General features: G+C 34.9%; 2 protein-coding genes across 2 annotated transcripts; both read right to left on the reverse strand.

Annotated features, from left to right (window-relative positions):
• On the reverse strand, positions 1 to 27,638 carry LOC123662673 (transient-receptor-potential-like protein). The gene is made up of 23 exons (XM_045597478.1): positions 27,612 to 27,638; positions 26,144 to 26,265; positions 24,402 to 24,639; positions 23,423 to 23,565; positions 22,598 to 22,778; positions 22,126 to 22,317; positions 21,292 to 21,526; positions 20,505 to 20,657; positions 19,815 to 20,070; positions 18,779 to 18,912; positions 17,929 to 18,052; positions 13,581 to 13,776; positions 13,115 to 13,276; positions 11,115 to 11,331; positions 10,161 to 10,356; positions 9,648 to 9,754; positions 9,081 to 9,221; positions 8,561 to 8,664; positions 7,403 to 7,493; positions 5,943 to 6,043; positions 4,555 to 4,674; positions 3,425 to 3,514; positions 1 to 156 (listed from the first exon to the last, which is right to left on the reverse strand). The coding sequence occupies exons 1-23, from the start codon at positions 27,636 to 27,638 to the stop codon at positions 10 to 12; spliced, it is 3,477 nt and encodes a 1,158-aa protein (XP_045453434.1). The 3' UTR covers positions 1 to 9.
• Positions 14,118 to 15,404, reverse strand: LOC123662674 (tektin-1). The gene has a single exon (XM_045597479.1). The coding sequence runs from the start codon at positions 15,402 to 15,404 to the stop codon at positions 14,118 to 14,120; it is 1,287 nt and encodes a 428-aa protein (XP_045453435.1).

The raw sequence follows: 27,638 nt of genomic DNA on the forward strand, positions 1-27,638 counted from the left end.
AATAAATATCTATAGCCATCCTGTCTTCGGCTGTCGTTTAATTGTCTTGACATCGTCAATTTTCTTCCCTGGTGGGAGGGTGACCGGAGAAGGGGGGATGAGCAACTCCGTGCTTGTGGAAGTGAGTAAGCGTGGAGACGATGGATTGGTTGTATTCTGAAAAAAAAACTTCAAATATTAATAATAATAATTTCCTATTTATTGTACACAAAAATAAGCTTACAATTAATAATACGATATATAAATATAAATCAACACAGTTTTATATTAAAACACAGTTAATTATTTTTTAAAGATTAACTGCGGAGTTTCTTGACGATTCTTCTCTGCAAAATCTACATTCCGAATACTAGTAGCTTCACTTTAACTATAATTAAAATTTAAATTTGGAAGATGACGATCGAAGGTCCTTTCGAAGCGTCTTTGAATAAAGTTATTTTTGATTTTGAACGTACAAAAGGCGGTCTTATTGCTAAACAGCGATCTCTTCCAGACGAGTAGCGGAAAAACGCGCAAAACGTGTTCAACAACTGAATTCTCTAACGCTACTGACGTTACTTGTTAAATAGGGCAATAAATTACTTGAAGTAGGGTACCGCAGGAAATTCCTGCTGCAAAATTTGGAGCAGCCCCACTGGGGTAGTACCTCGACTTGACAGAAGATCACAGCTAAATAATACTGCTTTCAAGCGTGTTGCGTTCCTGTTGATGAGTAAGGTGACTGAAGCTCCTGGGTGAAAATGGAGATAGAGTCGGCAACGCGCTTGCGGTGTTTCTGGTGTTGCAGATATCTATAAGCTACAGTAATTTATTACCATCAGGTGAGCCGTACGCTTGTTTGCCTACCTAGTTGTATAAAAAAATATACATATATATATATATATATATATATATATATATATATATATATATATATATTTAATACTAGCTGACCTGGCGAATTTCGTATCACCTTATTTTTTTCTGAAATATAATAATAACATAATATATCAAAATAAAATATAGCCTATCTTTTAAGTTGGATCAAACTGCACACGGCGTGCAAATTTGACTAAAATCGGTTAAGTAGTTTAGGAGTCCATTGAGGACAAACATTGTGACACGAGATTTATATATATTAAGATATATATATATACATACAATACAATAGTCGCTATATATATATAGCGACTCGTTTCTGTCAATTAGCTTAGCCACGGCCCTTGGAAAAATAAATTATAAATAAACAAAAGAAGATGGTAATCTCCATTGAGATGTTATTTAAATATAAGACCATAGGATGCCTGATGCACAAGATATCCATAGAGATCCATAAGATCCATATAGATTCACCCAAAGACTTATAACACATTAAAAGTTTTGAGAAAGAAATTTCGGGACTGGAAAATGGGATTAGCGAAAGGTCAGTAGTAAGACTATAATCAGTCGATTCATGCTTTTACAGGATTTTATATATTTAATAAGTGCACTAAGTACTCAAAAAGTCTTCTGATCGAAGTGATAAAAAGATTATTTGCGTTTCGGCGAACGCAAGGAGTTCTATTTACGACCTCTCTCAACGGAATGGTTAATAAAAAATAAATAAAATTTAATTTCCTTATAAAAATACCGACACTAACCCTTTTTTTGTTCTTCGTTTTATGGATTTAAAATGACGTTTATAAACTGTGGACATTAAATAAAAGAACATGCTTTTTATGCTAAAATTATAGTTTCCAAACATTTCCTTTAAATAATGTATCAAAACACATGTATTCAGTAAATAAAATAATACACAAAAAATCGAGTGCGAAAGTGCGAATTAGACTCGCGCTCTGAGGGTTCTGTAGAAACAAAATTATTATATGATGTAACTAAAACTTTATGCTTTTCGCAATTTTTTATTAATCGTTGTTTCGTACCAAATTTTAAAATTCTGAGTTCACGAGAAGTACCCTGTAGGTTTTGATTCTCTTGCGAGTGTCGAAAATTTGCAGCATAAACGGTATATAATATCTTTTGATTGCGTTGGCTTAGAAGTTTGATGTTTTCACAGCTCCATGAGACAGTAGACCTGAGTATTTGATATGAATTTTAGCTTGATACCTCAACACGTTACTTAGAAAAAGGGTCTTGACAGACAGTCAACAAAGTGATCCTATAAGGGTTTCGTTTTTTAACTTTTGAGGTACGGAACCCTAAAAACGCCGTCATTTTGGTTAACTATATGTCATACAGTGAAACAGAAGCTATGCTTCACAGCTAAACGAGCGAAATACATATAATATTTATATTAAGGAGCTGTCGAGGAAATAAGAAGCGTGGGGTTATTCTGGATTTTAAGTTAGATAATATATAGGTATGTACAGTACATCGTATAACAAGTTTTATGATAAAATTTTAATCGCAATCCATTTAGTTTTTGAAGTAAAATTTCTTTACGTCCGCTTCACTTGGGGAGTAAGCTGATGAATGCGTTGCGAAATGTTTTCGCACATTTCAATTAATATTTAGAGGTAAATCTCATCGTAATCTAATAATCTCATCCGTCTGATATCAGTGATTTTTTTTTATGTTGCATAATTGCCCTATTTCTTCTAATAAACAGCTTCAAAATGTGTATAAAATCATTTCTTTTTTATTACAACTACACACATTTCACAAAAACCTTCTTAATCTTCTTATCGGGATGTGACAAACAGTTTTTAAATAAATCTATTGTAAGCTGATCTCCATAATCCATGGAAACGAGCCAAATAACCCTATAAACGATCATATTTTCACTACCAAAGACAAAGACGTAGTACGCAAACATCTTAATATGGTTTACTTGATAAGTTCTGTAATGGGGCCTTTTATTAACAAAAACATGATTAACATTTTTATTTTTAACAAGAATGGCGTTTGTAATATCTATATATATCTTGTCTATCTTCTTCTGATTTTCTCTTGTCTCTGTATTTTCGTTTTTTTTTTTGTCTGACCCTCGATATAGATATTATTCTACTGAGGTCAATCCTCCTCCAATATCCTATAATATTTATTCTCATATATCTTCCATGTACAGACAGCGATCCGTTACATTATTATTATTATTATATTACTAGCTGACTCGGCAAACGTTGTCTTGCCCGCTAAACGCTATTTAAAAATAGGGGTTGGTGGTAGAAGGGTGAAAATTTAGGGTTGTATGTATTTTTCAACGCCAAATCATAATAAAATAAAGAATGAATAATAATTTATCTAAAAATTAAAAAAAAATTGGGGCGGACTACCCTTAAAATTTAGGGAGATGAAAAATAGATGTTATTCGGTTCTCAGATCTACCCAATATGCACACAATATTTCATGAGAATCGGTCAACTCGTTTCTGAGGAGTTTAACTACAAACATCGCGACACGATAATTTTATATATTAGATATGTATTGATTTACATTATCTTACCTCTAGTTCGGGTTTCGGTGATGATGACCGGGACCTCGGCTTCGGAACGGGATGTTTACCAGATGTACTCGGACCGACTTCTGGTGCAGACTGAGGGAAAAAAATTAGTTGCTTAACCCGGTAACCACATGTTAGAAAAATATTTGCTTAACACCTGTTTCATTGTTATCTGATAAATTTTACCTTGCATACAAGTCACGGATAGGTTTTATTAGCACAACTGAAGTAGAGCACAGCAGGAAATTTCCTGCTCAAAATATGGAGCAGCACGACTGGGGTAGTACCTCGACCTTACAGAAGATCACAGCAAAATTATACTGTTTACAAGCAGTGTTGCGTTCCTGTTGTAAGGTAACCAGGTCCTGGGGGGATTAGGGATAGACTCGGCAATGCGCTTGCGATGCTTCTGGTGTTGCAGGCGTCTATAAGCTACGGTAATCGCTTACTATCAGGTGAGCCGTACGCTTGTTTGCCGACCTAGTTATAAAAAAAATCTAACAGTGGCCTCTACAACTTTAATGAATAATCGGAAATCTTAAAACACCACATGCAATAGATTTCACCTTTGTAGTTTAAATGTAAGAGCGATTCAAAGTGCTTTCTTGGATCCTACTTTTTTCATGTTTAAAACAATATGTGTGTGTACATAGTGATATGTTTGTGATTTTGATTCAATGCAAGACAGTTTAAAATACGTTAGGTTTGACATGACATGCCATATTAAAAAAACAATCGCTCTGGTGTAGTGGTGCGAGTAGTCACCTTAAACACCGACGGTTTGCGGGTTCGATTCCCGCTCGGGATGGATATTTGTATTTGTACAAATATTTCCGAGTATATATTATATTATTATAATCTTTCCGAGTTTTTCCGAGTCTTGGAGAGTCTCACTGTGCCTTCTAGAGCACATTAAGCTGTCATTCCGATCGCTATCATAAATACCTGATAGCGATCGCTACCCATAGTAGGGAATATATCCACCACCCACTGTGAAGTGGCGTGGTGTATTAAGCTTCAATCCTTCTCTACATGGAGAAAGAGGCCTATGTCCAGTAATAGGATGTTACAGGCTGAAATTGATACAAAAATGTATAATTTTTCTTGTAGTGTAATATTAGTTAGTAACTTACCTTATTCTTGAAGTACGGCGGTGGAGGTGGCAGAGCATCTTTAGCTGGTCTTATGTCAAGAGCCACCGGTCGGGTCACAGCTATTACTTCTGGCCTGTCGTTATGTCTCGTGTCTACCGCCTGTCATTAATTGAATTACATACTAAAGATTAAATTATACATTCTCTATTACATTTAATTTGCGTATTAAATTCATGACGAGAGCGTTACGAAACGTGTGAGCGGGCGAAGCGAACGGAGGAAGAGAGAAGTGCGAGCACACATTTTATTTATCTCTTTCTATCATAGTTAGTTGCGTTCTGTGTATCTAAGAAACAATGCAGGCCTGTTATGTGGAAGTTTTACTTCGGTCGTGTGGTCTAAAGTACACTCGTTTTTTTCTACAGTTCTTCGTATACAAATTTAACAATCATGAACTTATTTCCGGAAGATATCTCTTCCACCAAAGCGGTGTTATTGCGAACTGATGCTAAAAGGCAATCCAAAAACGTTCAATTATGTAGCCAATACACAGATACTTAAGTACTGCGGTCACCAACCCGCCTGCCCAGCGTGGTGACTATGGGCAAAACACATGAGTTCACGTTATTTTTGGCGTCAACTTGTGGAGGCCTATGTCCAGCAGTGGACTATATAGGCTGTAATGATTGTAATAATTAATACAGATACAAGTAAATAATAGCTAATTAAACATTAAAGCTAATTAATTTAAAAAGAAACAAAGGTCAACATCTGACAACGGTGTCTCTTTTTTCATTACTTTTCCGTTATATGCAAACATAATATCGATTGAATGATTTATGACCTGACGACCGCTCTGGTGTAATGGTGCATGTGGCGTGTCGGCGGCGCCTAAACACCGACGGTCGCGGGATCGATTCCCGTTCGGAGTGGATATTTGTATTTGTCTAATTGTTTATTTCCGGTATGAATGTTAGTCATTTTGGGTCCCGGTTGTTATCATAAATATCTGATAGCGATTGTTACTTATAGCAGGAAACGTATCCGCTAACCCACATTGGAACAGCGTGGTGGATTAAGCTCTGATCCTTCTCCTACATGGCGAAAGAGGCCTATGCCAAAAGTAGAACTCAAAAACTATTGGACCGATTTTTAAAACTCTGAGGAATGCTTCGTTAATACTGAATGACGTAGGCTTTATTTTAAGGAGCGAAAATGGAACAGCGCAAGTAGAAAACTTCAGTTGGGCGAAGCTCATGATAGCTTTATAAATAAAACTTACGAAAAAAAAAACTTAAATTAGTTTTTCTTAAAAATGCTATAAAAATATACGTAAACTAGTTTTTTTATAAGAATAAGTGGATTCGAGACACATCCATTTATTTCACATTTGGGTTAAAAAAACTTAGTAATGCTGATCATCTTACATTGTCTGTCTGTTGTTGAGGGGGTGCAGGCGGCTTTTTCTTTACAACCCTTGGAGGGGATCCACCTCCAGGAACGCGCTGAGCCTTCAGAGGACTTGGCTCTAAAACAACAATTATTTTATTGATTGTATCTTGATCAAAATCTGGGGCAACCCGACTGGGGAAGTACCTCGACCTTACAGAAGGTCACAGCAAAATAAATATGTTTTCAAGCAGTGTTGTGTTCCTGATGGTGAGTAAGGTAGCCAGAGCTCCTGGGGGGAATTGGTGATAGGGTCGGCAACGCGCTTGCGATGCCTCTGTTGTTGCAGACGTTTATAAGCTACGGTAATCGTTTACCATCAGGTGAGCTGTACACTTCTTTGCTGACCTAGTTGTATTAAAAAATACTAAACCTACTGTACGTGACTTTTGCTGTGCGATCCTAAAGTCATGAGATAGTGTGATCCTGTAGAAGTAATCCTATTGTACTTTATGGTGGTGTAAAAATTTCAAAGAAAATAATATTTTTTTAAGTTTCGATTTCTACTATTTACATAGACAGTACACATGCTGTGTGGTTACGGCATCAGAGAATATAGCCACCCCCCTCTCTTCCCGTGGGTGTCGTAAGAGGCAACTAAGGGATAACACAGTTCCACTACTACCTTGGAACTTAAAGAGCCGACCGATGGCGGAGTAACCATCTAATTGCTGGCTTTGAAATACACAGACCGAAGACGGGCAGCAGCGTCTTCGGTGCGACAAAGTCAGCCCTGCGGTCACCAACCCACCTGCCCAGCGTGGTGACTATGGGCAAACACATGAACTTGTGGAGGCCTATATTCAGCAGTGGACTGCGAAAGGCTGCTGTGATAATTATGATGATGATAACAGAGACAGTAAAGTCAATCAATAAGAATTTAAAGTAAGAGCACTTCATTTGGGGTTTACATGTACTTATTGCAACAATTTAAAAAGAAAATTCTATCACACCAGTATTACTAGAGTTATTATGTACGATTTTATTTTTGTGTTACCCACAATTAGGAATTCTAAACATTTTTGAATATCATATCAAAAATTGACCGCTCCAGCGGGATTCGAACCCGCGTCTCCGCGTTTTTGATATGATATTCAAAAATGTTTAGAATTCCTAATTGTGGGTAACACAAAAATAAAATCGTACATATTAAAAATAGCATGGTGTCGTCTCCTGTCAAAGATTTTCATTGTAATATGAAACTTTGAATAGTTACGGGTCTCTGTAAAGAACTCACTATAGACGGCGCCACGGTTCGCTTAAACCGAAAGTAAAAATCATCATATCAAAAATTTCGCTCTAGCGGGTACATCGTTCCATAGCTTAATTGGCTAGAGCGCCGACACGGTCAGTCGGAGACGCGGGTTCGAATCCCGCTGGAGCGGTCAATTTTTGATATGATATTCAAAAATGACTAGAGTTATTTCTTAATTTTTACCTGGTTGACACTTCTCACTCCCACACGGACTGGCGGGCCTGGGACCAGGGCTTGGATTTCGTTCTCTAAGCAACACGCTCGATGTTGATACCTGAATGTTAATCAGTCAATCAAAAACAGTCCTTCCGTGACCATAGTTGCTGTAAAGTATTCGAAACGTCGGGCATCTAAAAAACTTAATAAACCGCGAAAAAATCTAAAATAGTTGTTTCAACATTAGAAAACAATATCAAAAAAAGTAATTAGAAATTAGTATTATTATTGCATTGCATATTGTCACTTGTCTTAGAGTCAAAGTCGATTTCGACTATGTTATGTAGGATAAAAAAGACAATGGCAATTATTGAAAAGTCTTTACGTACGCTTGTCTTGAGGAGTAAGCTGATGAATGCGGGACGAGAGTGTTACGAAAAGTGCGATCGGGCGAGGTGAACGGAACTTGAGAGGGAGGTATAAGTTAGTAAATATAGAAAGACAGAGTTACGTTTCGTATGTTACTGTAGGGGCAACTAGAGTAGTTTTACTTCAGTCGTGTGATAAGAAGCACACCCATTATCTGTTGTGAAAACCATCAGTATCAGACATAATCAATGGAATTTTTCCACTTACTATATACATCTAGGATTGTATTCTTAAAACTACACCCAATTTACTAAAATTTCTAATTATTTGTTAAAGGTATTGTGTATTTAGATTATAGATAAATATATAAAAAATACATGTAAGTCCTACTTCCCAGTAATATAACAAATGATAAAGTTTGTAAGCATGGATGTATATTACTTTTGCACGCAAAACTACTAAACTGATAGTAATTAAATATTGATACACAAAAATTGATATGTATGCTGCTGGTTGTCTAGAATAATCCTTATGGATTCCATTCCAACCATTTTTACCAAAATCCTCACAGGATCAGAAATTACGCAGATGAAATCACAAGGCGTAGCTAGTGTTCTTCTATTTTGTAATTACCAAACCGTTTTATTTGTGAGTTAATCACAACATGACACATTTAGATGAAAAGGTAATTTAAGGAAATAACACACGAACGTCATCCGCGACCATGGCACTTGATACGTCGTCGAAATATCAGGCATTTCAATTTAATAAGTCCCGTAGTTTCAAAAGGGTAGATAAAAATGTAATGATATATACCTTAGAAGGAGTCGGGCTGGATGATCTAGGAATAGGTGAAATAGATCGGCTCTGAATTCCATTCGGAGTCAGAAGTCTTACTGTAGGCACCACCCCACTTGGACCTAAAACAAAAATGTTCGCATATAACGTATAAAAACGTCCAAAGCATTTATTTAAAGTTACTGATATTCTCTTTAGTGGTTTATCAGCAGAAGGCACATTTGCTTGAGGCTTGTTTTACTTCAACTAATAAACAACTTTTTTCAACAGAAATGACAGTTTGATAAAATTAAATTTGACGGAGAAACAGAACTGTTGGATATAGTTATATGTCTGATAACCATCTAAAATTTGTCAGTTATCAGCTAAATTGGCCCTAAATCTTTCAATGGAGGAGAGCTAGCATAACCTTAACACCAAAAAAAAAAAGAATCGTTCTCTACAATAACCACAATCTCTCATTTTAGCAATTTAATTGAATTCTTTTACCAAAATTTTTTTTTCAACTTTTTTTTTACCCATTATTGAAAAATAATACCTGGTTCTCTATTTGGAGATCTGGGCATACGTGTGCTGGAATATTTCTGATCCTTGATCTCAGTTGAAATGTCCTTGATGAGCTCTAAGATGGTGTGACCAGGTGTCACGGGCATTTCTATTGGAGACACTGCCCTTGATCCTGAATGTATACGTTATAATTGATATAAAACCTCTACAAAATATAGATCAATTCTAAAAGGTTAGAAAGTGGCCCGTATTAACCATAAAATAAATAAAAATTATTAGTACTATACTTCTTTGTTGTACTTCCATATTTCTATTCTAATATGATACAGAGGAAAAATTTGTAATTTTGTATCATTAATATTTGTAGCGAATAAGACACAAAAACTTTTTTAATTTAGAAAAATTCTTTCACCAAAAGATTGATAACTCAAAATTATGGAGTCAATGGTGAAGACGAAGATCAACCCACCAGGCCAGCGTGGTGACTATGGGCAACACACATGAGTTCACGCCATTTTTCGACGCAAACTTATGGAGGCCTATGTCCAGCAGTGGACTGCGATAGGCTGAAGTGTGTGTGTGAGTGTGAGACACTTACCGGGCACGGGTGAATGCAAGACCAACTTCCTCGCCTCTTCGATCGCTCGCTGCAAGTTCTGCTGTTTCTTAATCGATTGTCGAGTACGACAGCGACCAATTTGAGATCTATGACAAGATATGTTGCAATTTGAACGATTTAGATTTAAAATATAAAGCAAACTTTAGATTCGCGCTGACCGGGTACTGATCTTCAGCGCAGAGAACTACGCTTTACTTAGATGTGCTACCTAGAAGCTTATACATTTTGTCTGTCAGTGCCAAGAGTCAGTGTGCAATTACCTTGACCACTGTTTCTTGAATATATAAGATTATTTTATTATTCATAGTATAAAAATCGATTCCTATATTAAAGAAACAATTCAATTCTCTCACGAACCGTTTCATTTAAGACTCGGGGGGTTATGGGTTCGATTCGCGTAAGCCTGGGTGTATTATATTAAATATACAATACAAGCATTCAGTTGCTTACCTTGGGATCAAATGACTGTGTGTTTCTATACATATAACTTACGATATCCCAGTCGCAGCCAGAGTTTGATCCCACTTAGACCCAGAAGCGGCAGCTGCAGCCATCTTCGCGATACGTCTGAACCTTGCAAGACTGTCTTCGTGTACGGGCTTCCCATCATCCTCCACAGATACCGGCGTCACTTGGAAGTCTTTCATCAAGCGACGCTCCCATACCTTCATTCTCTTTGCGAGAACAGCTGACCAAAAAGGTTACTTTAATTGTACCACATAGAATATTAAAGGGCATAATATATTTTAGATAGATTTAATTATTTACTAGCTGTGCCCGCGACTTCGTTCGCGTGGATTTGAACAAAAAGTTATTGTTCAGTTCGCAGAGTTACAAAATAAATAAATTTCTAAAATAATAGTAACCTTAGTTACTCCTTACTATATCAGCTATCTGTCAGTGAAAGTTCCGTCAAAATCGGTCCAACCGTTTTAGAGTTTAGCCGAAAAAAACAGACAGACAGAAAGACAAAAATTATAAAAAATGTTATTTTGGTATATGTATCGTGTATACATTTATATGCATTTAGTTAAAAGCGGTTATTTTAATATTACAAATAGACACTCCAATTTTATTTATTTGTATAGATTAAGAATATATTTAAACCATATTAGGATGAGGCGTTAGCGCAACGACATGGCATACATTTCTTATTGGCAATATAGATGCTTTTTTATGGTCTGGGCATTTGACCTTGTGTATCGTGTGTATATTCGGATCCCCAACTCAGGAGGAAATCCTAGTGGAGCCCGTTGAGTGTGATATATTTATTTATTATCTATTTGTATACGTAAGAAATATTTTTACCAGTTATCTACGCCATATACTTTATAGCTATATGCTACTATAACAGTTTCTTAATCTTAAGAATGCTACAATTGAACTTATACAAATTTGACTCCATATGATAATTAATAGTCAAAATTTACCAAACGATCAACTTACTCTTCTCTTTCCTATCAGTGAACGAAACATCCATTCCATTCTTCTCGAAAACTTCTAGAAGCTCGTATCTTAGAGCTGAAACATCGCCTTTCAGCTCGTTTATATTATCTTCTGTAACTGGATCGTCATCTATTCTCCTGTGCATCGCAGATACGTAGCGCCAGACAAGGGCACGCATTACTGCTGTATAACGCACGTCATCTTTTTCTCTTTGTTCCTGTGTGGTATATTTATAAAATTTATATATAGTAGGTCAGCACCAAATAATCTTAAATTTGATATCTAGCCAATTACACTGCATATATGTGTCATTGCTACGCCATATCAAATGGAATAAAGAGGTAGTGTGATGTACCTATTAACAAAATGAGTCCTATGTTCCTCATAATAAAGTATATATTTATATATACTATTATATATATATATATATATATATATATAACTAACTGACTCGGCTAACGTTGTCTTGCCGCTAAATGCTACTTAAAAATAGGGCTTGGTGGTAGAAGGGTTAAAATTTATGGTTGTATGTATTTTTCAACGCCAAATCATAATAAAATAAAAATAAAAAAATTTATCTATATATTAAAAAAAAATTAGGAGTGGACTACCGTTAACATTTAGGGGGATAAAAATACATGTTGTTCGATTCTCAGATCTACCCGATATGCACACAAAATTTCATGAGAATCGGTCAAGCCGTTTCGGAGGAGTTTAACTACAAACATCGCGACATGAGAATTTTATATATTAGATATTACTTTAATAATATATTTTAACAACATACTGCATCTTATTTAGATATAATAATACGTTTTATTGCATTTTATTGGAATATAAAGCTATTTATGGAAATTTCTTATGTATATGAAATTTTGATATTTTTTATGTTTTATATTTTGTAAAAAGAACTTTATATTTTATACGTAACTGACAAAATGTATGATACAAATTTCGAAAAACTTTGAAATATTTACACTACTATGTTATTTAAAATGAAAATATAATAAACGGCAATAAGGAATACTTAGAAACTAGAATGTTAGATTTATTTATTATTCAACATTTAATCTCGAAATATTTCAAAACTGTACGCCTGGTGAGCAAACATCCCACCCAGTCAAAAGACGAGGATGCATTATAATCTTAATTGAATTAAAACATAGCATTTATTTCTAATAAGATATAATACTTAAATATAACAATTTGTAAATGAAAATCTACAATTTTATTAATTGGAAAAAAGTACATAATTATATTTCCAGAATATTTTTTGTAGGAATGTGGAAAAGATTTTCTTAATCAAAAGTATGCTTATATGCTCGATGTAGATAATCTTAAGAGATATACGTGTATTATAAACCAGCTGTGTCCGCGACTTCGTCGACGTGGAAATTGACAAAAAAGTTATTTTTCAGTTCGCAGAGTTATAAAATAAATTTCTAAAATAAAAGTAGCCTACTAGTACTAGTAGTTACTCCTTATTTTATCAGCTATCTGCCATCGAAAGTCCCGTTAAAAAAAGGTCCAGCTGTTTCAGAGATTAGCCAGAACAAACAGACAGATAGACAGACATACAACAAACAGCCAAAAAATGTAAAAAATATTATTTTGGTATATGTACCGTATATAGATCGATTTTCGTTTAGTAAAAAGCGGTTATTTTATTATTACAAACAGACACTCCAATTTTATTTATTTTTATGGATAAACATATTAAACAAACACAGACTACACGGTCATCTGTTCTTAAGTCAGGCAATCTACTGGTCTTGTTTTAGATAATAGCGAGCTGATATAGATACATAATTACTTTTTTTAATTATAAATGTACATACAAATATACATAACAGAGTTGAAATGGGAATAATCTTTATAACCCCTAGAGGAAGTAGTTTCACAGCTAACAGCTAACTAATCTATATTATAATACAATAATACGAACTTGTACGTTTTTTCTTTACAAAAAAAAAACAATATATATAAAAAATCTAGTATACCTCTAATTTCTTTGTCTGGGTTTTCTTCCTTAGTCCAAAAAGCTTCATGATCAATTTCGGAGTCGGGAAGATATTGAACGGAGGCGGCAGAGTAGAACTTTCTTCGAAATAACTCATCCATAGACGGCTACGCGCGAATTTCCACTCCACATCCGACTGCTCCTGATAATTTGAAAACCAGAACTTTCTTATCATGTTATCAGCATTTAAATTTGTACCATGATTCAAACAACTAAGGAAATGTTTTGCACAATGTTTGTTCTGCCAGTAAATCTTAATTAAATTAGAGGAAACCTTTGTAATATTACGTTTAGCGTAAATGGGCCATCAATAAATTACGATACACGAATTTCACTATTTTTGAGCCATACCTTATGCTTGTTATAGATGGTTACATTTATGAAAACATACTACTGTGATTAACAAGCTAACACAAATACATTCAGATAAAAAAAGTGTGACTTACATCGATCATAGCGTAAGAATTCGACATCATGGCGATAAGTAAATTCAGGAGGACGATCACATTGATCACGGAGTACGAGCCGAACATGAGGAGACCCCAGAAGCGCGTGTAGCTCTTGATGCCTGCCAGTTCAAAGTTCTCCAGACCGACCATTCCAAAGGAAGCCCAAAATAGTGACTGTGATGCTTCGAAAACGCTAAAAACATATTTGACACAATAAAAATTCGAAGTAATTTACGTTTTTGTAAATTTATAAAACAGATTAAAATTGGTTTCCACAAACATAATGTTTCATAACAATCTCTATCAAGATAATAAATAAAATTAGGCATGTTTCGTAGACGAAGTAAGTTACACGATATGTAAAATTAAAACAAATTATTTATATTTAATTTTATTATCTCTTCGAACAAAACTTCAAATCCATACTATTACAATACATTTAATGTATAAAAATATTACATTTTCTGTGCGTTTAGCTACAAAATATCAAAACTACAAAGTGTAAATGCTAAGAACAACTACTTGAATACATTTTTAGTATGCATGATAGTCCATAGTGGTGCGCAATGTCATACAATCTACTTCATCTATTTTCAGTGTATTCATTTTAACATTAATGTCCTCTTCTAATTGAATTTGGGTTTGGAGCAAGTATCGTAACGCAGCATTAGCTTCATGCAACATCTGCTGTAACTGCTCAGTGCTGTGACGTAGCATTTCACATTCATAGTACAAGGCCTGTCCAGGAGGATCTTTAACCAATTCTGCGCCCACACGTTGAGCTCGTCTGCCAAGCCTCGTGTGCGCTAATCCAACGTTCCCTTCTTTAGCTGACAAAGCCTTCTGTAATTCCAGTATATTATTTTGCATATCAGCTATCTTTTGAGTTGTTTCGCGATGCATATCTTCTAGCTTTGCTTTAGTTCGCTTTGTATCTTCAATACGTTCTTTGAACTCGTGGTTGCATTTATTATATGCGCTCCAAAGATCGTCAATAACTTGTTTAAGCAGAGTATCTATAAATACCCGTATAGGTCGGGCACTAGTCACTTCTCTAGCTGCAGACTGGATATTTTTAGCTGAATAAGCATTATACTCGTCAGCGGAAATATTTGCTGGATCAAGATTTGTATAGCCTTCGTATACAGACAGACAAAGGTCAGTCGGTTTAAGAGATAATGATCCTTTATCTAAGTCAATAGCTGCTTGCTTATATTGAAGATCGCGATCAAGAAGGTACCGAGTGGAACGAAGACGTCGCATTTGCTCGTTCAATTGTTCCAAGGCCCGTTTTAATAGACTTTGCCCTCCAAGTATCGTAGTAATTTCCTGCTGCAATGCATGTTCAACCTCATCCACAACCAGATCAATACCAATGCGTCCATCTCTAAGCATTAAGCACTTTCGACAAATATTCAACGCATTCGTTTGCAGCGATGCTAGGCAATCTTGCAACCGGGTTTTATAAACACCTAAGGCTTCAAGTTCTAAACATATTTCTTTTCTTTGTAATTGTAGTTCTTTCTTATTGAATTCTATATCGCCTATTCTTTCTTCTATTCGCCGGTCAGACGTGGCTTTCATGATCACAGCCCTTTCGGCCGTTTCATCTCGGATTCTCTCTGATTCTCCCAAAACCCGATCTGCCAATTGTTGCTGGTCTTCTGTATTTCGACATCTTTGTTCGTTGCTCATTCGCCATTCAGCTAGAGTAAACTTAGCAGATCTAGGTGGTATACAAACAATAGCCTGCTCTGCTAATCTCGCTGTTGCTACCGGTGCTCCAATCACGTTACGTACACCAAATTGAGCTTCACCCATTTCGATTAATATGGCAAACTTTTATAATTTCACTATCAATATGATTGAATTATTTGTTGCTATAAATAAGTATACGAAAATAACAAAACGATTTGTCGTCATGACAACGATATTTCGTTAGATGTTCGATTAAACAAATTACATTTTTACGGTTTCCCTGATTGTCTTTGAATCCAAAGAAATTTTAAGAAAATTTTCGAATTAAAACTTTTATCATTATTATCTTTACACATAAATAAAATTGGAATGTCTGTTTGTAATAACAAAATAACCGATTTTTAGTAAATGCATATCGATCTAAAGACGATACATATACCAAAATAATATTTTCAAATTTTTTGTTTGTCTGTCTATCTGTCTGTTTGTTCCGGTTAATCTCTGAAACGGCTGGACCTCTTTTGACGGGACTTTCGCTGACAAATAGCTCATGTAATAAGGAGTAACTACTAGTACTAATTAGGCTACTTTTATTTTAGAAATTTATTTATTTTATAACTCTGCGAACTACAAAATAACTTTTTTGTTAAATTCCACGCGGACGAAGTCGCAGACACAGCTAGTAAATTAATCAACATGTAACATATGTTACAAACCACGTAGTACAGCTAATCAATTATAATTTTCTTGACCAACATTCTTATTTATATTTAAAAATTAGCTTTTGAATTACGTTTACTACAGTTAATACATTTTTCGCTAACTACACATAAATAAAAGCCTCACACTCAATCGCACCACACTCGATTTAATATTTTATTTAATACTGCTATCTACTTCTACAATACAATATTTCGCACACAATCCATACTATTATAATACATTCAAAAACATATTACTAGCTAAAAATCGGCTTTTAGCAATAGTAATCAAAACGCATTCAGCTTGTTGGCTAATTAGCAATCAAGCAATACGATGCACGATAGGCTGTCACTATATAAATTTAGGTTATTGAAAAAACCTGACAACCTTCAAATTAACCTAATCGAAAATGATTGAATGGATCGAAACGGAACATGAAATTATTTGAGTCCGTATTATGAACGAGGATACTGCATTATTTTTATTGACGGGTTATTTAAAAGCGGATGAAATTAAAATGAGTTCTTAATAATAATCTAAAATCCACTTTGATTATTATAGTACTGCATGTAACGCAAACAACTGTATGTTCGAGTCTGGGTATGTGTATGTTTTTATGAATTTCGCTACTATGCCCTCAAGAGCATAATAATATCAAGCTATATATCCCATAACGGCACTAAAGAATTTAGCCACCCCCTCTCTTCCCGTGGGTGTCGTAAGAGGCGACTAAGGGATAACAAGATTCCACAACCACCTCGGAACTTAAGATGCCGACCGATGGCGGGATAACCATCAAACTGCTGGCTTTGAAATACACAGGCCGAAGACGGGCAGCAGCGTCTTCGGTGCGACAAAGCCAGTACTGCGGTCACCAACCCGCCTGCCCAGCGTGGTGACTATGGGCAAAACACATGAGTTCACGTTATTTTTGGCGTAAACTTGTGGAGGCCTATGTCCAGCAGTGGACTGTATAGGCTGTAATGATGATATATCCCATTTGTTCTATTAGACCAACCGTCAACCAGCAGTCACGCAGCGTGATAGATTGAACTCTAACACTTCTCCTATATGGTGATAGAGGCCTATGCCCAGTGGGATGTTACAGCTTAAATAAATTACTCACTAATCATTATATATATTACGCTTACGCTTCAGTTTGTAATATCCCACTGCTGGGCATAGACCACTTTCCTCATGTAGGAGAAGGATCAGAGCTTAAGAAGAAAGGGTACCTGAGAGACTTTTGAAAAATAGGTATTTGAATAAAATATTCCGGTCTCGCTGTGTGCTGCTGCCGCGCCCCAAAACAAAAAAGGGACAACTGCAGCACAGATCGTTTTAGGGAGATAATTATTGACTTAAACAATATTGCGTAGTCGACTATTTTCTCCGCAAAACATTCCATTTTTTTAAATTTTTTTATGTAACCAAAAAAAGCTTCAGCTATGCCCTATGTTCTCGGATTTTTGTAAATATGCGTAATTTTTCTTGAGTGTCTGAAAATTTATAAAAAATAAGGCACTATTTTTAGTTTTTGAAGACTCCTACTCCCTATGATAATAAAAATATGAACAAAATCAAGATATAGGGGCATGGTCATAGCAGTTAAAGGTTTTATTTAAAAAAAAATTGATCTAGTATCATTATCCAAGTTGAAAACAGTGGGCTACGTTTGTACGGAGAAAAAGCCGGTATCCTTTCCTCTTAATCCACCACGCTGCTCCAATTGGTGAATATACACTATGAGTAACGAACGCTATCAGGTGTAATCAAATATGTATTTGAAAAATATAGTGTTTTAAGTCTTTGTATATAGTATCTGTCTATAAATTAAACGTGTCACAACCACAAAATACAAATAGGTGGACTACATAATGTTATATATTCTGTTCCTACAGTAAACTAGCTTCATACGTCATTTTGTTTCAATCATCAAACTCACTTCCCAAAACTACGCCATTTCATACACGAATCCCCCGCATTATCCCAGTCGGGTAGACCTCCGGGTAACACGTAACACTTCCGTTTCTCCAAATCAGCGAAGTACCACAGTAATTGATTAAGACCTGGTATATAATTTAAAGTTTTTTTTTCAAGTTCTTATTATATAAGATGAATTTTTGTAATCTATATTCAATATTATATATATATTTACAAAAAACATAATATCTCTATTTGCCGTCGTCAAGGCATATCTTGACCGACTTTACAGATTGCGTTTATCTTTTTTTTTCATTTGCCAAATATTTAGAACCTTTAACTGAACTTCAAGATATTTATAGAAGGTTCTTTAAAAGTAAACATTTAAGTACATCGGAATATTTCAGAAAACACAAAAGTAAAACATAAGAAACAATTGTTAAGTCAGTTGGCACAATAATAAAATCAAATGCGTATTTGAAAAATATAATGTTTTAACAGTCTTTGCTTATAGATTTTATATCCTAAAAAATAGCAATTTACAATTTTTTTCTCAGTAAAAGTGACGTCCTAATTAGTTTTATTTTACGATAGTTAACTTTAAAGTTACTTACAAAAATATCAATATTATTTTTTTTTTCAATTTTCACGCGAATTTCACTCATTATATTGAAACAACTTTTTCAGATTTTATTTCGTTTTATTGAGTTTTTTACATGCCCGACGTTTCGAATACTTTACAGCAACCATGATCACAGGAGTACAGTCGAGAAAGTATACAAAACGTCGGGCATCTAAAAAACTTAATAAACCGCGATAAAATCCTAAAAAGTTGTTTCATTATAATCAATATTAATGTCAAAATTACTCACCACAGGCAAAAGCGAAGAGGACCAAACTATAAATAAAGAAGAACTTGACGATGTCGATGACCATGCGTCCGAGAGAGATCTGCAGCGGACCTAAGTGCGGGTTGATGGAGAACAGGTGGACCAGTTTCAGGGCACTGACACAAAAAAAAATTCATTTTACACTTTAATGTACACCAAATTACAAACAGACAAAAAAAGAGTGTGCTTTAGACCACACGACAGCAGGAAAACTTTTTTAGTTGCCTCTCTCTCTCTCTTTCTATTTTCACTAACTTATATCTCCCTCTCAACTTCCGTTCGCTTTACCCGATCACACTTTTTGTAACCCTTTCGTCACTCATTCACTATCTTACACCCAAAGTCAAGCGTGAGTAAAGAAGTTTTACTTCAAAAATACAAAAAAAATATTCAAAGTCAATTATTACTAAATAATCCAAGAAATAATAATGTTAAGGTTTTATTTAATCTACGTTAAATATTAGTTACATTTTTGAATATTTATCTCTCGCTACCAATAATTCTTATAATTATTCTCTTTATTTTAATCATACATAGTTATGTATAGATCTTGTATATCAAACTCAAAACCAAAGAGTATGTTATGGTTAAAATTTTAAAACATATAAAAAAGATGTAAAAAAATACATTTTTTTTTTTTATTATTATTACAGCCTATACAGTCCACTGCTGGACATAGGCCTCCACAAGTTTACGCCAAAAATAACGTGAACTCATGTGTTTTGCCCATAGTCACCACGCTGGGCAGGCGGGTTGGTGACCGCAGTACTGGCTTTGTCGCACCGAAGACGCTGCTGCCCGTCTTCGGCCTGTGTATTTCAAAGCCAGCAGTTGGATGGTTATCCCGCCATCGGTCGGCTTCTTAAGTTCCAAGATGGTTGTGGAACCTTGTTATCCCTTAGTCGCCTCTTACGACACCCACGGGAAGAGAGGGGGTGGCTAAATTCTTTAGTGCCGTAGCCACACAGCAACAACACAAAAAAATACATATTAAGTTTAAAAAAGCCTTAGAAATTACCTAAAAATATTCGCCGCCGCAAACAGTCCCTCTGCAATGAGCTGAGGGTCGAAAGCGTCCCAATTCTCCCTTGGTATGTACATCGTTTGAGGATCTTTCTGAATTTCAGCACTTTGCTGAAAATATGCAGCAAAACGTAGCACTGCGACTGCCACATAGAGAGAATTCCTTGTGAAGTCGATGAAGTTCCACATATTCCGGAGATAGCAACGAATGCCTTGGACGTATATCTCGTGAGTCTCTTCCCAGATAAAGCCTAGAAATATTTTTAGGAATAATATTTAAATCTTAGAGAAGGGATAGACAGCAGAAAATAACTTACTCAAAATCTGGAGCATGCCTACTGGGGAAATGGTATATTTTCATATAATATTCAAATCATAAAGAAGAAAATAATGTAGCAGGAAATACCTGCTCAAAATCTGTAGGAGCCCTACTGGGGAAGTACTTCGACCTACTCGAAGATCGAGGCACTTCCCCTGTAGGGCTTCTCCAGATTTTGATCGATGTTGTGTTTCTGTTGATGAATAAGGTGACCAGAGCTCTTTGGGAGAGTCGGTAGTAGGGTTGGCAACGATCTTTCGTTGCTTCTGTTGTTGCAGGCGCCTATAAGCTACGGTAACCGCTTACCGACAGGTAGACCGTACGTTTGTTTATCGATCTAGTCGTATAAAGAAAATAAATACTAACCCAAAACGTATACACAAACTAATAACTCCAAACAGGTCGGTCCGTTGCCTCTCTGTTTGAGAAGTTCTTTCTCCATGTTTTTTATCATTGATTCCGTACCAAACATTTCGATTATTTTAACTTCCGCTCTTTGTGATACCAGAATCAAAACAACTGTAAAATAATACGATAATACTTTAATATTAACGACTTCAAATGAATTTTTAAATATACGTTAAGTAGTTATTCTTTTTTTTCCATTTAAACATATTTTAACTGAATAACCTCCTTCACAAATGTCTTTTCTTAGGCATTCTTATCGTCACCCTCGTCATGGTGGAAATGCTTAAACCATTAATGCTGCCTCTTTAAGCAAAAAGTTTTTAAAATTAATACACACATACAGGATGTCCCAAAACTCAACGTCAAGCCGAAACAGGGTGATAGGATTGATTGTAACTATCATGAGAAAAATCATGTCATTATTTTTAACTGTGGTTCTAGAAATGTTATTTAAGGTTACGGTTTCAAAGTTCAAATAAACAAAAATAATAAAAATTAACCACAATAACCGAAAAATGGTTACAGTTTGACCAAATTTCTAAGTTTTTCTTAGATGCCCATAATTTTCAAACTGCATGGGATAGATTTTTTTTCTGATTTTTCTCATGATAGTTACAATCGATCCTATCACCCCGCTTCGACTTGACGTTGAGTTTTGGACAGCCCTGTATATAAAGTATAGTATCCATAATAAATCTTACAAAATTAGAACAAACGCAGGTGAGATAAGAAAAGCAGAACTTACAAAGAAAGAACAAATAACTCGAAGCGTGAATCAAGAACTTCATAAAGGGTTTCCTCATCAGTCTCCCAGTGGAACAGTTCGGGGCTACCATGTACATGATACAGTAGATGGGAAACAATAGCGCCACTCTGATGATGATCATGATCTTCTCGAAAGTACTCTTTCTACGGAAACCAGGTACACCTTCGTACCAGATCGTTGCTAATAGCTGTTGAATGTTCGGGTGTGCGACAAACTGTTGAATAAGAAATAATACATATTAGTACATTTAATTCTTCTGTACGCGTGTTTGTCATAAAACTACTTCAAAACGGTTGGACCAATTTTGATGAAATTTAGTATCTACGTTTCAATGGGTTCATGGATAGGTTTGAAAACACAATTGGAGCCGGTACGTGGTGCTACTGTCGGTATGTCAGCAATCATTTTTGACAGCTGCCACTCCGGGTAGGACAACGTCTGCAGGGTCCATTAGTAAAATATATATTTTAACAAAGGATATGTAAATTAGGAAAAAGAAATTTTTATTGAGGTAGGTCTAAGGTTATATCTTGCACAAAATCTGGAGCTGCTCTACCGGGAGGGTACTTTAACCTAACGGAAGACCACAGGCAAAATAGAGCACTCTTAAGTAGAGCTGTGTTCCTGTGAAAAATAAGGTAGCCAAAGCTCCATGGGAGCACTTACAATGCTCCTGGTGTTGAAGTCGTTCATATCATGATAACTGCTTACCATCAGGCGGACTATACGCATCTTCACCACCATATTGGCATTTTAAGACAGTTTTATTATTCGTACATTGCTTTTAAGATAGCGTTATCATTGAAATCAGACCTTTTTCTGCTTGAATTCGATAGCCAGTTCCAGTCTAGCCAGTTTCATATGCTCTCCCTCCTCAAAAGGTGTTTCTTCTGGATCGTGATTCAAAATAATGGCAAGTTCTTGTGAACTTCGTGACTGATGCAAGAGATCTACAGCAAATTTTTGAGTTTGACGTCTAAGCTCAAGATATTCTGCTTTGCTTTCCTACGAGAAATTAAAATAAGCACATATTGTATAGTAGTTAAACACATTTAAAAACGAGAAATTACTATGGCTCGTTAAGTAATAAAGTTTCTTTCACCCCCAAAGTTCATCCTAAAGCATCATCAACATAATATCATTTTCAAATTGAAATAAAATCATTCTAATAAAAGTTAAGTCCATCGAACTGCAAACATTACCTTTTAAAAGTAAATTAAAAATTCCGATATAGTAAAAATCAGTAAATCGGAAAATTCATTGATTGTTTTTTTTTTTTAAATACCTGTTCGGCAAACGCCAAGTTCCTCAACTCCCATGATAATTGGAAGGCGGTTAGAATAGGGTCTGTTGCTGACAACGCGATGAGAGAGGGTGAAGCCAGGGCTTTGTAAGCGTTGAGACGTGCCATAGAGTGACGGAGTGAATCCTCGTTTGACTCTTGTATACATTCGTCGCAGCCACATCTAGACAAAATATATATTACATTAATACTTGACAAAAGTTTGATAACAGCTTTTATTAATGCAACGTATATAAAAATTTTCGTATCGACGTATGAAAAAGATTTTAATTATAATGTCAAAAGTTTTGCTTAACTTTTTTTTGTGTTGTTAAGTTTTTTTTTTTTTTGATGATCAAAACACAAATACTACGGAAAAATTGCACGAATAAGTGAGAATATAAATGCTACACAATCAGCTGATGCAAGCTATAGGCGCCGCCATATTGGCCTTGGCTGCTCTGCCATGTGCCTTTCACTTTATCCCTACTCCGCGATCAGCTGTAATGCGACATGCGATAGATGAACGAAATATTTTGGAGCGATAGAATTAAAGTTTCACTTTAAAAATATTTGAACAATAATAATGATGACACTTTTTTAAAAGAAGGTTAAACTTTTTCAAGGTTAAACTTTTCAATTCTTTTTAATAATAAACTGGTCCGCAAAGAAAAGGGGTATTTTTAAAAAGGGTAATTTAGGGGTTTTTAATCTTTATTTCATGAAGCTAGGTCAAGTATTTTTGCAAATATTGTAGATTTTTTTTCTAACCGACCATTTTTCTTGCGGTCCAGTGTAGTCTTAGAAATTTCAAAGTTTAAGTCAAACCGGATGTCATGAGGGTCAGGCAACGTAGCTCCTCGATCGAGTAAAATTTTAATGATTTCGTAGTTGTTCTTATGCGCTGCCAGCATCAGAGGAGTTATGTCCGGTGTGAACATAGCGGTGTTAGGGTCCACTTTTTGCCAGCTCTGATAACAAAAATAAAAAATAACATTGTTGATAAATTAACGGGATCTAGGTAAAAGACTTTACATATTACTAGCTTCTGCCTGCGACTTCGTCCGCGTGGAATAGGAACAATTCTGTCATAGGTGATGTTTGCAAAACTTTTACTGTTTACGCAGGGCACGCAGCGAAAGCTCTCAGAAGGAAAAAAACCCGATTTTGAAACATTATTCATTGGTGCTCCGCTGCTATTTGGTCTTGGCGTTATGATATATCTGTCTGTAGCCTTCCACGATAAATGGGCTATTAACACTGAAAGAATTTTTCAAATCGGACCAGTAGTTGCTGAGATTAGCGCGTTCAAACAAACAAACAAATAAACGAACTCTTCAGCTTTATTATATTAGTATAGATTATAATTTTCAGTTTCCATTTTAAATTAAGTTGGTACCAAATATAAGAAAAAAAGTAGAAATTAATTTTTGGTTATTTTTCGGTAAACTTAAGTTTTTCGCAGAGAACTCTTGTTTCTTTTTTTTTTCATTTCACTTTACAAAAATGTCACTGATATGTGTTTATTAATGAAATAGCATTTAATTACACTCATATTTTTATAAAAAAAAAAATGTATCTATATATTTGTACATTTGTAGGTATAGAAAATAAATAATTTATAATTTTGTTCGTTGCCTCATACCCATGTATAAAAGTTTTGTGACCGAAAAATAAAGTAACATCGTGAAGAAAGAAAGAAAGAAGAAAGTGAGAAAGGAACCTTACTCCAGTAAGTCTTTTAAAATACACAGTATGTCAAATAAGTACTCTAACAGAAAACAATTTTGCATCACAAATTACTCACATAAGGTTCAGGATGTCTGTGGATCAACTGTTCGTGCTCAAGCAGTAACTCTACAGCCTCCACAAATTCAGCATTTATAGCCTGTAACAGAGCATCTCTTGTCGCCACCCCCATCACTACCAGCAGTTCTAGCATCTCGAGGTTCTCGCCATCAATCGCCAGGGTCAAGGCTCCACGACCAAGAGCATCCACGCAGTTAATATCCATGTGTTTCTTTCGATAGGCATTTTGAATCATCCTAAAGTAATATATATTTCATAAGTTTGTACATAGAATGGTAATATTATGGTGACGTATTAACGGTCATAGCACTGGCTTATGGTTATTGCACTGGTGGTTGTGGGTACGATCCCAACACGGCATAAATTTTTATTGGCCACAGAAATGTTCGCTGTGGTTGAGCGTTTGTGCTTGTATATCGTGTGTCTTTCCTGACATAGGAGTAAATTCTAGTGGAGAACTTGAATGTGATTAAAGAAGTTTATTTATTGATTATTATTTTATTTACATAATTACCATTTAATATAAGTACAGTTGTAATTTATTTATTTATTTTTTTAATTGTCTTGTACCTCCTACTCTATTTTACACTGTAGGTATATTTTTTTCTAAATATAAAAAAAATTGACAAGAATTAAATTTAGAAATAAAAATCTTATCGACAAATGAGAAAAAAGAAGAAAGAATTAAATTCGTAAAAAAACTGTACAGCTTATTAAGTATAGCAAACTATACTTTACGAGCTGTATAGTTTTTACATTTCAAAGTTTTAGTAAATAAAGCTGTTCGGCTTATAACGTAAATAAAGTAGGTACATTGTTAAACGGTATAAAACTAGTGTTGTAGGCTGGTGAGATAGATTATTTTAAAACGTAACTATTAAACTAAATGGTAGACTCGCTGGAGCGTCACGCATATAAATCTCGTGATATTATAGGCAGCGTGATAATCCAGATTTATTGTTTTTTTTTATGTATAGCATAAAGACACAGTCGTCTGTTCCTCCGGTAAGCAACTTAATGCTTGTGTTATTGCTAACAGACGAAACTTATAGCTATTTTTTTTCTTTTATAAGAATACATAGAAATACTATATGCATAAATAGATACAAATAATACACTGCAGAACCACTACAAATTGGCAATGGGCAAGTCGAATTATTGATTTAACTATTGTATAAATTCTTATAGACTATTATCAGTGTAATTCTTGTGCCATTCTCAGTTTAAAAAAGAAATGTAGGTAGTTATGTACTCTCTAAAATTATCATTAATTTGTATTAATAACTAGCTGTGCCCGCGACTTCGTCCACGTGGAATTTAATAAAATAGTTGTTGTTCAGTTCGCAGAGTTATAAAATTTTAAAAATTCTGACATAAAAGTAGCCTAAGTTACTCCTTATTACATCAGCTATCATCTGCCAGTGAAAGTCCCGTCAAAATCAGTCCAACCGTTTCAGAGATTAGCCGGAACAAACTGACAGACAGACAGACAGGCAGACAAAAATTATAAAAAATATTATTTTGGTATATGTACCGTGTATACATACATATTAATTTAGTAAGAAGCTGTTATTTTAATATTACAAACAGACACTCCAATTTTATTTATTTCTAATAGATAGAATCTGTGTGTCTATGTGTCAGTGTGTATGTCTGTTTTCCGAAAAAGATGAAAGATGAAATATTACTGAGATCGTTGAGCACCATTTTTTTTTTGTTGATATCTACGTAATAACATACTTTCTGACATTCGCCATGTCCCCTCGTTCAACTGCTAGAAGATACTTTTTCTCCTCTAAATTCAAGGCTTTCGGTAGTGTTGGCAGCTTCGGTAACTGCCGGTGAACCATCCCCGGATCACCCTGTGTTCACAATTATTAAATTAAATACATCATATTAACGATATTTTAACTTAATTTTATTATTTATAATCTTAACTCTAATACAAAATGGATTTACATAGAAACCAAAGGTGATTTTACATTAATTTTACCTTCTAGCTAGTCCAAGTAGATAGCGACTTGAACAAAACTACATTTTAACTAATTTATCCTTCAATACTTTCAATTTTTATAATACAACCAACAAAAGAAAATTTCCATTTTAAATAATGTAATTGACAGGATAGGTATAGCTTATACTCGCAACGTCCATGTTTTGTCGATGTCATTTACGATTACACGTTTCGGCTTTTATGCAATATTCTGAAGGAAGTGAATTTCGGGGTAAAAAACATTACAGAATTCGAGCTCATAGTATAGACTCGAATCTTGCTCGAATCTAATAACATTTAGTGATTTCGATGCGACCAACCCGCAAGTACAAAATTTATTATTTAAGAATCTTATTATATGAACAGATTTTAGCAGGAACTCTGTAGCAGTGCGACTGGGGATATACCTGGACTTCAAAGAAGATCAGCTAAATAATACGGCTTTCAAGCAGTGTTGTGTTCCTGTGGTGTATGAGATAATCAAAGCTCGTAGAGTTGTTGAAACATCCATCATAATTGTACAGTTATCCAAAGCAAATTAGTATTTTAACGCTCGCAACGCTAAAAGCATCGCAAGCGCATTACCGACCCTATCCCCAATCCCCCAGGAGCTCTGGTCACCTTACTCACCAACAGGAACACAATACTACTTGAAAAAAGTATTATTTAGCTATGGTCTTCTGTAAGATCGATGTCCTACCCCAGTCGGGCTGCTCCATATTTTGAGCAAGAAATTTCCTGCTATGCCCTACCTCAGTTCTATTCTTCCATACAAATAGAAAAGCAACGTATTAAATATATTAACTATTGAACCTTGAAATCACGTGAAGATTACATTTGCTCTTGAAATTAGCGCGCAAAACTCACAGACTTCACACTTTAATTACATTATAACAAGGAAGGAAATGCGATTACACTTTGATATAACACGTAGGGATTTCCTACAAACTTATTTCAATGTAAAGAACACGTGGTTCCTTACTGAATTACACGAGAAAGGTTAGAATAGGACATGGTAACGATAATTAACAACTGAAAAAGTACTTTTAACCAATACATTTTTTCTACTTCCTTTTTAACACAAATTATAATATTCAAAATTTGATAATGATATATGAAAAGAATTATGAAAAAAGTATAAGGGACGTTAATGAAAAGCAAAAGCAACTAAATAAATTCTTCTTTATTAATGCACGTTCAAATACTTTTACTTACGCATTCTAAATCCTTTTTGTCCTCCAT

This window comes from Melitaea cinxia, chromosome 19, assembly GCF_905220565.1.
Source record: "Melitaea cinxia chromosome 19, ilMelCinx1.1, whole genome shotgun sequence".
Lineage (NCBI taxonomy): Eukaryota > Metazoa > Arthropoda > Insecta > Lepidoptera > Nymphalidae > Melitaea > Melitaea cinxia.

Bases quoted from the DNA above. Each gene is read 5' to 3' on its own strand.
- LOC123662674 (XM_045597479.1), bottom strand. From the start codon at position 15,404: ATGGGTGAAGCTCAATTTGGTGTACGTAACGTGATTGGAGCACCGGTA.
- LOC123662673 (XM_045597478.1), bottom strand. From the start codon at position 27,638: ATGGAGGACAAAAAGGATTTAGAATGC. The intron at 26,266-27,611 runs GTAAGTAAAAGT...TTGTGAACACAG, and splicing joins ACAAAAAGGATTTAGAATGC to GGTGATCCGGGGATGGTTCA. The intron at 22,318-22,597 runs GTATTTAAAAAA...AATTTCTCGTAG, and splicing joins ACTTGGCGTTTGCCGAACAG to GAAAGCAAAGCAGAATATCT.